This window comes from Nycticebus coucang, chromosome 8 (genome assembly GCF_027406575.1).
Source record: "Nycticebus coucang isolate mNycCou1 chromosome 8, mNycCou1.pri, whole genome shotgun sequence".
NCBI classification, from domain to species: domain Eukaryota; kingdom Metazoa; phylum Chordata; class Mammalia; order Primates; family Lorisidae; genus Nycticebus; species Nycticebus coucang.
In genome coordinates this window covers 123,111,761-123,125,866 of record NC_069787.1, presented here as the reverse complement: position 1 = coordinate 123,125,866, position 14,106 = coordinate 123,111,761, and the positions used below count along the sequence as shown (strand labels likewise).

The 14,106-nt window shown below is 39.6% G+C and overlaps 1 protein-coding gene across 3 annotated transcripts in view; it reads right to left on the bottom strand.

Annotated features, from left to right (window-relative positions):
- The window catches only part of KCNAB1 (potassium voltage-gated channel subfamily A regulatory beta subunit 1), a 441,389-nt gene that overhangs the window by 24,630 nt on the left and 402,653 nt on the right, over window positions 1–14,106 (bottom strand). For all 3 annotated transcript variants that reach the window (XM_053600068.1, XM_053600069.1, XM_053600070.1), the window contains exons 10-11: window positions 13,489–13,609; window positions 12,353–12,447 (exon numbers count right to left, since the gene is read on the bottom strand). In XM_053600068.1, the coding sequence (XP_053456043.1) occupies window positions 12,353–12,447; window positions 13,489–13,609 (216 nt within the window). The remainder of the gene's footprint in view (window positions 1–12,352; window positions 12,448–13,488; window positions 13,610–14,106) is intronic.

The window sequence follows — 14,106 nt, the reverse complement described above, 5'->3', positions numbered from 1 at the left end:
AGATTAAGAAGGAAATTACCAAATTTTTAGAAGAAAATGACAATGAAGACACGAATTATCAGAACCTCTGGGATACCGCAAAGGCAGTCCTAAGAGAGAAATTTATAGCACTGCAAACCTTCCTCTAGAGAACGGAAAGAGAGGAAGTTAACAACTTAATGGGAAATCTCAAGTAACTGAAAAAGGAAGAACATCCAACCCCAAACCCAGTAGAAGAAAAGAAATAACCAAAATTAGAGCAGAATTAAATGAAATTGAAAACAAAAGAATTATACGACAGATCAATAAATCAAAAAGTTGGTTTTTTGAAAAGGTCAATAAAATAGGTAAACCTTTGGCTAACTTAACCAGGAAAAAAAGAATAAAATCTTTAATCTCATCAATCAGAAATGATAAAGACGAAACAACAACAGACACCTCAGAAATTAAAAAAATCCTTAATGAATATTACAAGAAATTTTATTCTCAGAAATACGAAAATGTGAAGGAAATTGACCAATACTTGGAAGCACGTCACCTTCCAAGACTTAGCCAGAATCAAGTGGAAGTGTTGAACAGTCCAATATCAAGTTCTGAAATAGCATCAACCATACAAAATCTCCCTAAAATGAAAAGCCCAGGACCGGATGGCTTCCTGTCAGAATTCTACCAAACCTTTAAAGAGGAACTAGTACCTACATTACTCAACCTGCTCCAAAATGTAGAAAAAGAAGGAAGACTACCCAACACGTTCTATGAAGCAAACATCACCCTGATCCCCAAACCAGGAAAAGACCCAACAAGAAGAGAAAATTATAGACCAACATCACTAATGAATATAGATGGAAAAATATTCAACAAGATCCTTACAAACAGAATCCAGCAACACATCAAACAGATTATACATCATGACCAAGTCAGTTTTATCCCAGGGTCTCAAGGCTGGTTCAATATACATAAATCTATAAGTATAATTCAGCACATAAACAAATTAAAAAACAAAGACCATATGATTCTCTCAATTGATACAGAAAAAGCTTTTGATAATATCCAGCATCCCTTCATGATCAGAACACTTAAGAAAATTGGTATAAAAGGGACATTTCTTAAACAGATAGAGGCCATCTACAGCAAACCCACAGCCAATATCATATTGAATGGAGTTAAATTGAAATCATTTCCACTCTGATCAGGAACCAGACAAGGCTGCCCATTGTCTCCACTGCTCTTTAACACCGTAATGGAAGTTTTAGCCATTGCAATTAGGGAAGAAAAGGCGATCAAGGGTATCCATACAGGGTCAGAAGAGATGAAACTTTCGCTCTTCGCAGATTATATGATTGTATATCTGGAAAACACTAGGGATTCTACTACAAAACTCTTAGAAGTGATCAAGGAGATTTTTTTTAGGAGTCGGGGTTTCACTCTCGCTCGGACGAGTCTCGAACTCCTGAGCTCAAGCAATTCTCCCGCCTCAGCCTCCCACAGTGCTGGGATTACAGGCGTGAGCCACCGTGCCCGGCACATTACTATTACTATTATTGCTTAATACTTTGTTGCAGCAATCCTGATTTCTTTTCTGAATGTATTTGTCTTCGTTTGTTCTTTGCGAGGTTTTTGTTTCTGGTCCCTATCTTAAACATTGTCATTGTTGTTAAAGTTTAAGCCTTTTTAATTTTGTGAAGGCAAAAAGTGGAAGCCTAATGAACACATGTATATGTGAAAATTAAAAAAAAAAAAAAGAAAAAGACCTGGAGGCGGAGCAAGATGGCAGCCGAGTAACAGCTTCCTTGCATCTGGGCACCGTGAATCTCGGGAGATAGGACTCCAGGCGTCTCTGGCTGGTGGGAACTGCCTATCATCACTCCTATGAGGATACAGGGAGTCAGCAAGAGACTTCTGGACCCCAAGAGGAGGACTAAATCTGTGGAAAACCAGCAAGTGGTCGCGTGTGTTCAATCCGTCTAAACCTGCCCACAACTGTAAGTTCAGTAGCAGCGAGACTGCAAACCAGAAAGGCCTTACCTGTGAACTGTTTTGATGTCCTTGGACTTGGCACTGAGTTGAACTGCCTTGGGGAAGGCCTGAGCGGGAGTGCGAGAACTTTGGCCGTTGTCTAGGGCCCCAGTCTGAGCCGCTGAGCCAGACGGAGCTAATAGTGTTTGGCGGTGGGTCACACGGATCCATTGTCAGCGATCTGCCCCGGCAAGCTCCGCCCTCAGGGTCGCAGAGCTAGAAACGGGTGGGAGCTGGTAACCCAGCAACCAAGTAGCCTAAGGGTGGGGTCTGAGCCGCCTTGCAGCCCTAACCCTCAGGGGCAGAGTGAGACCGGTTTTGGCACACTGAGTAAGTGGATAGCCACTTCAGCAGCGATTCCAGCAAGAAAGCTGGGAAAGCTTCTGCTCAACAAGTTTACAAGTTCAAAGTGCCTTTTAAGTAGGCTGAAGAGAGATTCAGGGTGTCCACCTGCTGGGGTTTGAGTAATCAGCAGCCTCCAGTCGTATCTGAACTGTGACTAACATCTCATACCCCAGAAGACCACGTGTTGCCCAGACAATATTCAATAACATATACAAACTGCTTTGTTTTTGGTTGTGTATTTTTTTCTTTCTTTTTTTGCTTGGTTGTTTTTTTTGTTTGTTTATTTTGACGTTGCTGATATTCTTTTGTTTTTTTAATTTCAATCTTTTCCACACAGATCCCTTTTTCTTTCTCAATTTTCCTAGTTTAATTATAATTTCCCATTGCTGCTTTTTTTAATAACATCAACTTCATTTTTGCTAGTGTTTCTACCGATATAATTTGGTTTTTCACCCAATTTTATCCCTGTAAAGTTTTCTGTTTGCTTCTTTTGGTTTGATTTATAGCATTTTTGTCTTTCCTCTCTACTTGGTGGAGGTGGGGTACTGTGTCTGATCAGGTTAGCAAAGAGCTGCTGACCTCAAGGGAACCACGCAACTGGGCACCCCCAGAAGGTGGGGTTTTTTAAGGTTGTTTCAAAGTACCCTACTGTACACCTATATTGCCCTGTCTCCCTCTTTCTGTGCCTCTCTTCTTTTTGTCAATATTCCTTATACCCACCCCCTGTCCTTTCTCTATCTTTCTTTTTTTCTTATCACTCGGTCCTCCTTTCTTTCATCCCCTTTTTTTTTGCTCTTCAACCTTCTCACCCTTCTGGTCCTGTAACCTTTAGTCCACAGGCACAAGAACTTAAAGAGCAAGAGGAAGTGAAAGGAAAATTAGGGCAAGCAAACAGATAAAAGAAATCACTCATGAGGAAGAATCAGCAGAAAACTCCAGGCAACAAGAAGAACCAGTTTAGAACAACCCCACCAAGGGACCATGAGGTAGCTACTGCAGATGATTCCACCAGTATAGAAATGTTAGGAATGACAGAAAGGGAATTTAGAATACACATGTTGAAAACAATGAAAGAAATGATGGAAACAATGAAGGAAATTGCTAATAAAGTGGAAAATAACCAAAAGGAAATCCAAAAACAGAATCAAATAAGAGATGAACGATATGAAGAATATAAAAAGGATATAGCAGACCTGAAGGAACTGAAACAGTCAATTAGGGAACTTAAAGATACAATGGAAAGTATCAGCAACAGGTTAGACCATGCAGAAGAAAGAATTTCAGAGGTAGAAGACAAAGTTCTTGAGATAACTCAGACAGTAAAAGAGGCAGAAAAGAAGAGAGAGAAAGCAGAACGTTCACTGTCAGAATTATGGGACTTTATGAAGCGTTCCAACATACGAGTTATAGGAATTCCAGAAGGGGAAGAAGAATGCCCCAGAGGAATGGAAGCCATACTAGAGAATATTATAAAAGAAAATTTCCCAAACATCACCAAAGATTCTGACACACTGCTTTCAGAGGGCTATCGGACCCCAGGTCGCCTCAACTCTAACCGAGCTTCTCCAAGACACATTGTGATGAACCTGTCCAAAGTCAAGACAAAAGAAAAGATTCTGCAAGCTGCCAGGAATAAGCGCCAGTTGACCTACAGGGGCAAATCCATCAGAGTGACCGCAGACTTCTCTAATGAAACTTTCCAAGCAAGAAGACAATGGTCATCTACCTTTAATCTACTTAAACAGAACAATTTTCAGCCCAGAATTCTGTACCCTGCTAAGCTAAGCTTCAAAATTGATGGAGAAATCAAATCATTTACGGATATACAAACATTGAGGAAATTCGCCACAACAAGACCAGCTCTACAGGAAATACTTCAACCTGTTCTGCACACTGACCACCACAATGGATCAGCAGCAAAGTAAGAACTCAGAAATCAAAGGACAGAACCTAACCTCCACACTGATGCAAAAGATAAAACTAAGCAATGGACTCTCACCAAATAAGACGAATAGAATACTACCACACTTATCCATTATCTCAATAAATGTTAATGGCTTGAATTCCCCACTGAAGAGACATAGATTGGTTGACTGGATTAAAAAACACAAGCCATCCATTTGCTGTCTGCAAGAAACACACCTGGCTTCAAAAGACAAATTAAAGCTCCGAGTCAAGGGTTGGAAGATAATTTTTCAGGCAAATGGAATTCAAAAGAAAAGAGGAGTTGCAATCTTATTTTCAGATACATGTGGATTTAAAGCAACTAAAGTCAAAAAAGACAAAGATGGTCACTTTATATTGGTCAAGGGAAAACTACAACAAGAAGACATTTCAATTCTAAATATTTATGCACCCAATTTAAATGCTCCCAGATTCTTGAAGCAGACCTTACTCAGTCTGAGCAATATGATATCTGATAATACCATCATAACAGGGGACTTTAACACACCTCTTACAGAGCTGGACAGATCCTCTAAACAGAAATTAAACAAAGATGTAAGAGATTTAAATGAGACCCTAGACCAACTATGCTTGATAGACGTATATAGAACACTCCACCCCAAAGATAAAGAATATACATTCTTCTCATCACCCCATGGAACATTCTCCAAAATTGATCATATCCTGGGACACAAAACAAATATCAACAGAATCAAAAGAATTGAAATTTTACCTTGTATCTTTTCAGACCATAAGGCACTAAAGATGGAACTCAACTCTAACAAAAATGCTCAACCCCACCCAAAGGCATGGAAATTAAACAATCTTCTGTTGAATAACAGATGGGTGAAGGAAGAAATAAAACAGGAAATCATTAACTTCCTTGAGCATAACAACAATGAAGACACAAGCTACCAAAACCTGTGGGATACTGCAAAAGCAGTTTTGAGAGGAAAATTCATCGCTTTAGATGCCTACATTCGAAAAACAGAAAGAGAGCACATCAACAATCTCACAAGAGATCTTATGGAATTGGAAAAAGAAGAACAATCTAAGCCTAAACCCAGTAGAAGAAAAGAAATATCCAAAATCCAATCAGAGATCAATGAAATTGAAAACAAAAGAATCATTCAGAAAATTAATGAAACAAGGAGTTGGTTTTTTGAAAAAATAAATAAAATAGATAAACCATTGGCCAGACTAACTAGAAATAGAAAAGTAAAATCTCTAATAACCTCAATCAGAAACGATAAAGGGGAAATAACAACTGATCCCACAGAGATACAAGAGATCATCTCTGAATACTACCAGAAACTCTATGCCCAGAAATTTGACAATGTGAAGGAAATGGATCAATATTTGGAATCACACCCTCTCCCTAGACTTAGCCAGGAAGAAATAGACCTCCTGAACAGACCAATTTCAAGCACTGAGATCAAAGAAACAATAAAAAAGCTTCCAACTAAAAAATGCCCTGGTCCAGATGGCTTCACTCCAGAATTCTATCAAACCTTCAAGGAAGAGCTTATTCCTGTACTGCAGAAATTATTCCAAAAAATTGAGGAAGAAGGAATCTTCCCCAACACATTCTATGAAGCAAACATCACCCTGATACCAAAACCAGGAAAAGACCCAAGCAAAAAGGAGAATTTCAGACCAATCTCACTCATGAATATAGATGGAAAAATTCTCAACAAAATCCTAGCCAATAGATTACAGCTCATCATCAAAAAAGTCATTCATCATGATCAAGTAGGCTTCATCCCAGGGATGCAAGGCTGGTTTAACATACGCAAGTCCATAAACGTTATCCACCATATTAACAGAGGCAAAAATAAAGATCACATGATCCTCTCAATAGATGCAGAAAAAGCATTTGATAAAATCCAGCATCCTTTTCTAATTAGAACACTGAAGAGTATAGGCATAGGTGGCACATTTCTAAAACTGATTGAAGCTATCTATGACAAACCCACAGCCAATATTTTACTGAATGGAGTAAAACTGAAAGCTTTTCCTCTTAGAACTGGAACCAGACAAGGTTGTCCTCTGTCACCTTTACTATTCAACATAGTGCTGGAAGTTCTAGCCAATACAATTAGGCAAGACAAGGAAATAAAGGGAATCCAAATGGGAGCAGAGGAGGTCAAACTCTCCCTCTTTGCTGATGACATGATCTTATACTTAGAGAACCCCAAAGAGTCAACCACAAGACTCCTAGAAGTCATCAAAAAATACAGTAATGTTTCAGGATATAAAATCAATGTCCACAAGTCAGTAGCCTTTGTATACACCAATAACAGTCAAGATGAGAAGCTAATTAAGGACACAACTCCCTTCACCATAGTTTCAAAGAAAATGAAATACCTAGGAATATACCTAACGAAGGAGGTGAAGGACCTCTATAAAGAAAACTATGAAATCCTCAGAAAGGAAATAGCAGAGGATATTAACAAATGGAAGAACATACCATGCTCATGGATGGGAAGAATCAACATTGTTAAAATGTCTATACTTCCCAAAGCAATCTACCTATTCAATGCCATTCCTATCAAAGTACCTACATCGTACTTTCAAGATTTGGAAAAAATTATTCTGCGTTTTGTATGGAACCGGAAAAAACCCCGTATAGCTAAGGCAGTTCTTAGTAACAAAAATAAAGCTGGGGGCATCAGCATACCAGATTTTAGTCTGTACTACAAAGCCATAGTGCTCAAGACAGCATGGTACTGGCACAAAAACAGAGACATAGACACTTGGAATCGAATTGAAAACCAAGAAATGAAACTAACATCTTACAACCACCTAATCTTTGATAAACCAAACAAGAACTTACCTTGGGGGAAAGACTCCCTATTCAATAAATGGTGTTGGGAGAACTGGATGTCTACATGTAAAAGACTGAAACTGGACCCACACCTTTCCCCACTCACATAAATTGATTCAAGATGGATAAAGGACTTAAATTTAAGGCATGAAACAATAAAAATCCTCAAAGAAAGCATAGGAAAAACACTGGAAGATATTGGCCTGGGGGAAGACTTCATGAAGAAGACTGCCATGACAATGGCAACAACAACAAAAATAAACAAATGGGACTTCATTAAACTGAAAAGCTTCTGTACAGCTAAGGAGACAATAACCAAAGCAAAGAGACAACCTACACAATGGGAAAGGATATTTGCATATTTTCAATCAGACAAAAGCTTGATAACCAGGATCTATAGAGAACTCAAATTAATCCACATGAAAAAAGCCAACAATCCCTTATATCAATGGGCAAGAGACATGAATAGAACTTTCTCTAAAGACGACAGACGAATGGCTAACAAACACATGAAAAAATGTTCATCATCTCTATATATTAGAGAAATGCAAATCAAAACAACCCTGAGATATCATCTAACCCCAGTGAGAATGGCCCACATCACAAAATCTCAAAACTGCAGATGCTGGCGTGGATGTGGAGAGAAGGGAACACTTTTACACTGCTGGTGGGACTGCAAACTAGTACAACCTTTCTGGAAGGAAGTCTGGAGAAACCTCAAAGCACTCAACCTAGACCTCCCATTCGATCCTGCAATCCCATTACTGGGCATCTACCCAGAAGGAAAAAAATCCTTTTATCATAAGGACACTTGTACTAGACTGTTTATTGCAGCTCAATTTACCATTGCCAAAATGTGGAAACAGCCTAAATGCCCACCAACCCAGGAATGGATTAACAAGCTGTGGTATATGTATACCATGGAATACTATTCAGCCATTAAAAAAAATGGAGACTTTACATCCTTCGTATTAACCTGGATGGAAGTGGAAGACATTATTCTTAGTAAAGCATCACAAAAATGGAGAAGCATGAATCCTATGTACTCAATCTTGATATGAGGACAATTAATGACAATTAAGGTTATGGGGGGGGAAGCAGAAAGAGGGACGGAGGGAGGAGGGTGGGGCCTTAGTGTGTGTCACACTTTATGGGGGCAAGACATGATTGCAAGAGGGACTTTACCTAACAATTGCAATCAGTGTAACTGGCTTATTGTACCCTCAATGAATCCCCAACAATAAAAAAAAAAAAAGAAAAAAAAAAAAAACTTATTGGTAACAAAATTAAAAAAAAAAAAAAAAGTGATCAAGGAATACAGCAGCGTCTCAGGTTACAAAATCAACATTCATAAATCGGTAGCCTTTATATATACCAACAATAGTCAAGCTGAAAAAACCGTTAAGGACTCTATTCCATTCACAGTAGTGCCAAAGAAGATGAAATGTTTGGGTGTTTATCTAACAAAGGACGTGAAAGATCTCTATAAAGAGAACTAGGACACTCTAAGAAAAGAAATAGCTGAAATTGTTAACGAATGGAAAAACATACCATGCTCATGGCTGGGAAGAATCAACATTGTTAAAATGTCCATACTACCCAAAGCAATATACAATTTTAATGCAATCCCTATTAAAGCTCCACTGTCGTACTTTAAAGATCTTGAAAAAAATAATACTTTGTTTTATATGGAATCAGAATAAACCTTGAATAGCCAAGACATTACACAGAAATAAAAACAAAGCAGGAGGAATCACGCTATTGGACCTCAGACTATACTATAAATTGATAGTGATCAAAACAGCATGATACTGGCACAAAAACAGAGAAGTAGATGTCTGGAACAGAACAGAGAACCAAGAGATGAATCCAGCTACTTACTGTTATTTGATCTTTGACAAGCCAATTAAAAACATTCAGTGGGGAAAAAGATTCCCTATTTAACAAATGGTGCTGGGTGAACTGGCTGGCAACCTGTAGAAGACTGAAACTGGACCCACAGCTTTCACCATTAACTAAGATAGACTCTCACTGTTTAAAGATTTAAACTTAAGACATGAAACTATAAAAATACTAGAGGAGAGTGCAGGGAAAACCCTTGAAGAAATCGGTCTGGGCGAGTATTTTATGAGGAGGACCCCCCCCGGCAATTGAAGCAGCTTCAAAAATACACTACTGGGACCCGATCAAACTAAAAAGCCTCTGCACAGCCAAGAACACAGTAAGTAAAGCAAGCAAACATCCCTGAGGATGGGAGAAGATATTTGCAGGTTATGTCTCCAACAAAGGCTTAATAACCAGAATCCACAGAGAACTCAAACGTATAAGCAAGAAAAGAACAAGTGATCCCATCACAGGCTGGGCAAGGGACTTGAAGAGAAACTTCTCTGAAGAAGACAGGCGCACGGCCTACAGACATATGAAAAAATGCTCATTCTTTAATCATCAGAGAAATGGGAATCAAAACTACTTTGAGATATCATCTAACTCCAGTAAGATTTGCCCATATCACAAAACCCCAAGAGCAGAGATGTTGGGCGTGGATGTGGAGAAAAGGGAACACTTCTATACTGCTGGTGAGAATGCAAATTAATACATTCCTTTTGGAAAGATGTTTGGAGAACACTTAGAGATCTAAAAATAGATCTGCCATTCAATCTTATAATTCCTCTACTAGGCATATACCCAGAAGACCAAAAATCACATAATAACAAAGATATTTGTACCAGAATGTTTTTTTTTTTTTTTTTTTTTTTGTAGAGACAGAGTCTCACTTTACCGCCCTTGGTAGAGTGCCATGACGTCACAGGACTCACAGCAACCTCTAACTCTTGGGCTTAGGTGATTCTCTTGCCTCAGCCTCCCGAGCAGCTGGGACTACAGGCGCCCGCCACAGTGCCCGGCTATTTTTTGGTTGCAGTTTGGCCGGGGCTGGGTTTGAACCCACCACCCTCGGTATATGGGGCCGGCACCCTTCTCCCTGAGCCACAGGCGCCGCCCTGTTTTTTTTTTTTTTTAGAAGCAGTTCTTTCTTTTTATTTTCCTTTTTTTTTTTATTGTTAATCATAGCTGTGTACATTAGTGCAATCACCTGTACTCATTCTTATTGCAGCCCAATTCATAATTGCTAAGTCATGGAAAAAGCTCAAGTGCCCATCGATCTACGCATGGATTAATAAATTGTGGTATATGTACACCATGAAATATTATGCAGCCTTAAAGAAAGATGGAGACTTTACCTCTTTCATGTTTACATGGATCAAGCTGGAACATATTCTTCTTAGTAAATTATCTCAAGAATGGAAGAAAAAGTATCCAATGTACTCAGCCCTACTATGAAACTAATTTATGGCTTTCACATGAAAGCTATAACCCAGTTATAACCTAAGAATAGGGGGAAGGGGGAGAGGGAGGGAAGAGGTGGGCAGAGGGAGGGGGATTGGTGGGATTACACCTGCGGTGCATCTTACAAGGGTATATGTGAAACTTAATATATGTAGAATGTAAATGTCAACACAATAACTAAGAAAATGCCAGGAAGGCTATGTTAACCAGTGTGATGAAAATGTGTCAAACGGTCTATAAAACCAGTGTATGGTGCCCCATGATCGCATTAATGTACACAGCTATGATTTAATAATAAAAAAGAACCCCGCCTCTAACCGCTTGTCTTTGTGAGGGTAAAGCCAGGTGAATGCAAACCCTTAGCACAGCTCAGCTCACAGTAGGTCCTCAGTAACACTGCGATTCTCGGTGCTTCCCTTTGTCCCTCTTCCTCCTTCACTCCCTTCTTGCCTCTTCCTTTTTTATCTTAAGATACTTTTAGTTTTTCTTTGTTGACTTGTCTCCACTTGGTTCAGAACAGTCTTCAATTTTCAGGAGGAAGACCTTATTTTATATTCTAGGAAAATTGTTTTTTGGTAATAATACAAAACAAGATATAGTACCATGTGCTTTAGAGGACATTTATATTGTATTATTCCAGAGAAGAAACCAGCTAACAGCTCAGCTATTGACAGGCAGAAAGTGAAGTGAAAGATCTAAATCCTTGAGAAGGGACGTTCTTGATGGTCACAGCCGCACTGGTGGCTGGGCTGAGGGTTGGGCTTGCCTGAAGGTGTTTTCCTGGTAACTTAGCGCTGATGGAGGCAAGTGACTTGGTCAGACTTCTGGTCAGATTTTGGCCAGTCTGAATTTTTAAAACGCCTGCATTCTATCTCCTTTGACACTGAGGAGTCATTTGTGATTCTAATGTTATTAAAAATCCTCTCAAGTTTTTAAAAACAGGCATGTTGTTATTAATGAGGAGAGATGTTTAGAGTACTCTCACATAAATTAGGCATCAAGAGGTCCTGAATGGAAGTAATTTTGTGTCAATGATCTTGAGTGTCATTATGCTTCATTGCAGAATTCTAACTATAAAACTTAGCAGCCAGAGTCTGTCTCTACGAACGCCCGTCATAAAGGCCAGGGAGAGGGGCTTTGCTGTTTATCTGCGCATCTGTCTCCTAAGACCCTCCCTCCACACCCACAATCCCAACACATAATTAAAAGTGTCAACCAACTTGGAGCCAGGCTCAACTACAGACAGCTATTTGCTCCCTGTGGATTAAGTGTCTATGGCTTAGATTTTGTTTTTGTCAAGAAAAGCAAAATTAGATACTCTCAGATACAGAAAAAGGATTTTATATTTTGTCAGTTTCAAGCAAAGGATAGAATGCTTTAATATAAGAATAAATGACAGTGTAGAGCAGGCGTCCTCAAACTGCGGCCCATGGGCCACATGAGGCAGTGTGAATTGTATTTATTCCCGTTTTGTTTTTTACTTCAAAATAAGATATGTGCAGTGTGCATAGGAATTTGTTCATAGTTTTTTTTTTTTTTAACTGTAGTCCGGCCCTCCGACAGTCTGAGGGACAGTGAATTGGCCCCCTGTTTAAAAAGTTTGAGGATGCCTGGTGTAGAGGGTTGAGCCAAGTAGGTCATTGGGTAATTTCCCCCCCGCCCCCAGAGGAAGAGCATTTTTGATGTAGGCAGATTATGAAGCAGGGACTGATGTGTGGCTAGGAACAGAGACCTCCAGAGGCTCTGGGGAGCCTGCCAGAGACCACCGACCCAGCCAAGGGACTGTCCCCCTGAGTTGGGATGCCCCAGCCTGCTGCAGAGCTGTTTAATCAATCTTTCTTTTCCTCTTCCCCCTCATCGCCCCCAGACACTTTTTCTAGAGGTTGAAGACAGTACCTTCAATGAAGCCCTGGAACTTTCAGGCACCCCATTTCCATATTTTCCTGAGATGATTCCACAGGCGAGTGGAGACCATGTCATTGCACCAACTCCTGCAGAAGGAAATATCTTGAGAGTGGCTTGTGCAAATTGGGATCAAAAGTGTATGTTTGGAGGGTAACAGTGTTTACCTGGAACTTGGCTAGTTCTAGGGAAAAGCTAGCCAGATAAACGAGCTCATAGCAGCGTACATCTTTCTGTTACAATTTAGGGACTTACAAATTGTGTTTTATTCTTTTATTAATCAATTAAATACACCCTGTCAATTCTTGGGAGTAGACCATATACATGCCTAAAAATGTGGCTGATCCATGATTTTTTGATATCCAAAATTCATGGTTTTTATGCCCCTCCACTTGCACAAAAATTCAGCACTGAGCTTGTCTGTTCAGTTCCCAGCATCGTGCCTGGTCCACAGCAGGGGCACATGCTCCATACATAATAAACACTCAGGTGCGTGGTAGCAATAACAACAATTCATAACGTCGTTCACATTTTATCTTTTTGCCCCTTGCCCAGCATTTTCTTACTCATGTGAACCTCTGTTTTGTACAAAGAGAAGAGCCTGAAAACATGCCTTATTCATGTTTTTCTGCTGTGCAGATTTCTTGTGCTCATGCTGTGTTCTCCCTCTCTGAATGCATTGCTTTTACCTACATAACACCTGTAGCGCCCAGTTTGGTAGTTAATGTTGAATTTCCCATATCTCACTCAGTGCCAGCCCAGAGGAGGAAATAAAGATGTGTATGTCCGTGATTTTTTTTGGAAAGACTGTCATAATCCACTCAAAGATGAATACACCAGCTCAAGCAAACACCTATGTACAATCAGCTTATTCACTGCTTTCTCCGTCATTGTGTGTGCACCTGCTGAGCGTGGCTTATGGACCAGTTATCATTTACGGCTCTTTGTGGCTTTCATCAGTGATGTCTGTAGACGCACGACATGCACATTTGATTCTGCTGCGGTGTCTGGAATTCTGAATTCTTATAATCCCTATGTTAATGAGGGAAAGCATTTCAGTAACAATTTTTTCAGAATCAATGATTCTTTTGTTGTTAAACATACTCAGTCGATCGGAGTTTGAAGATTACCTATTTTGTGGTAGAGCTCTGGCAGCTGGACCTCCACCTTCTCTCTCTGGAAAAGATGGTACTCGGCCTGTTCACAGACTGGAGGGATCATATTGAACTGTCTTGCTACAGAATAGGCTTCCTGGGGAGAAAGGAGATTGCAGCTGAACGTACAATGACGAGAAAGAGGTGTCACTGTGATCTGTATGCCTGCAAAACGTTCCCCTTAGTGAAATCAGTGCAAACCGAGAAACGTGGAATGCCAAATAACCACCAGAGTCCTAATCACAGATTTCACTAAGAGCAACACCAAATATGGGAAATACTTATTCTTTGGGAGGATTTGGACTGAGTCAAGTCCAGTGCAAATTAGTCAACATGTGAATCATGGACTATGATAAAGAAAATGTAGTTTGACTATTTTTAGGTTCCTAAAGAAATAAGACTTAGACTAACACATAAAAGCAGTCTGTAATTATCATGTTACAATGGTAGAGTTATTAGTTAATACCATTTTTATTTAAACAACTAGAGTTCTCTGTTCCTATATCTTATTAGCTGTGAAATTCACTTTACCTTCTTCCTATCAAAAAAACACAATAAATTTTTTTCCTATTGGGACTTATACCCTCTCTGCTG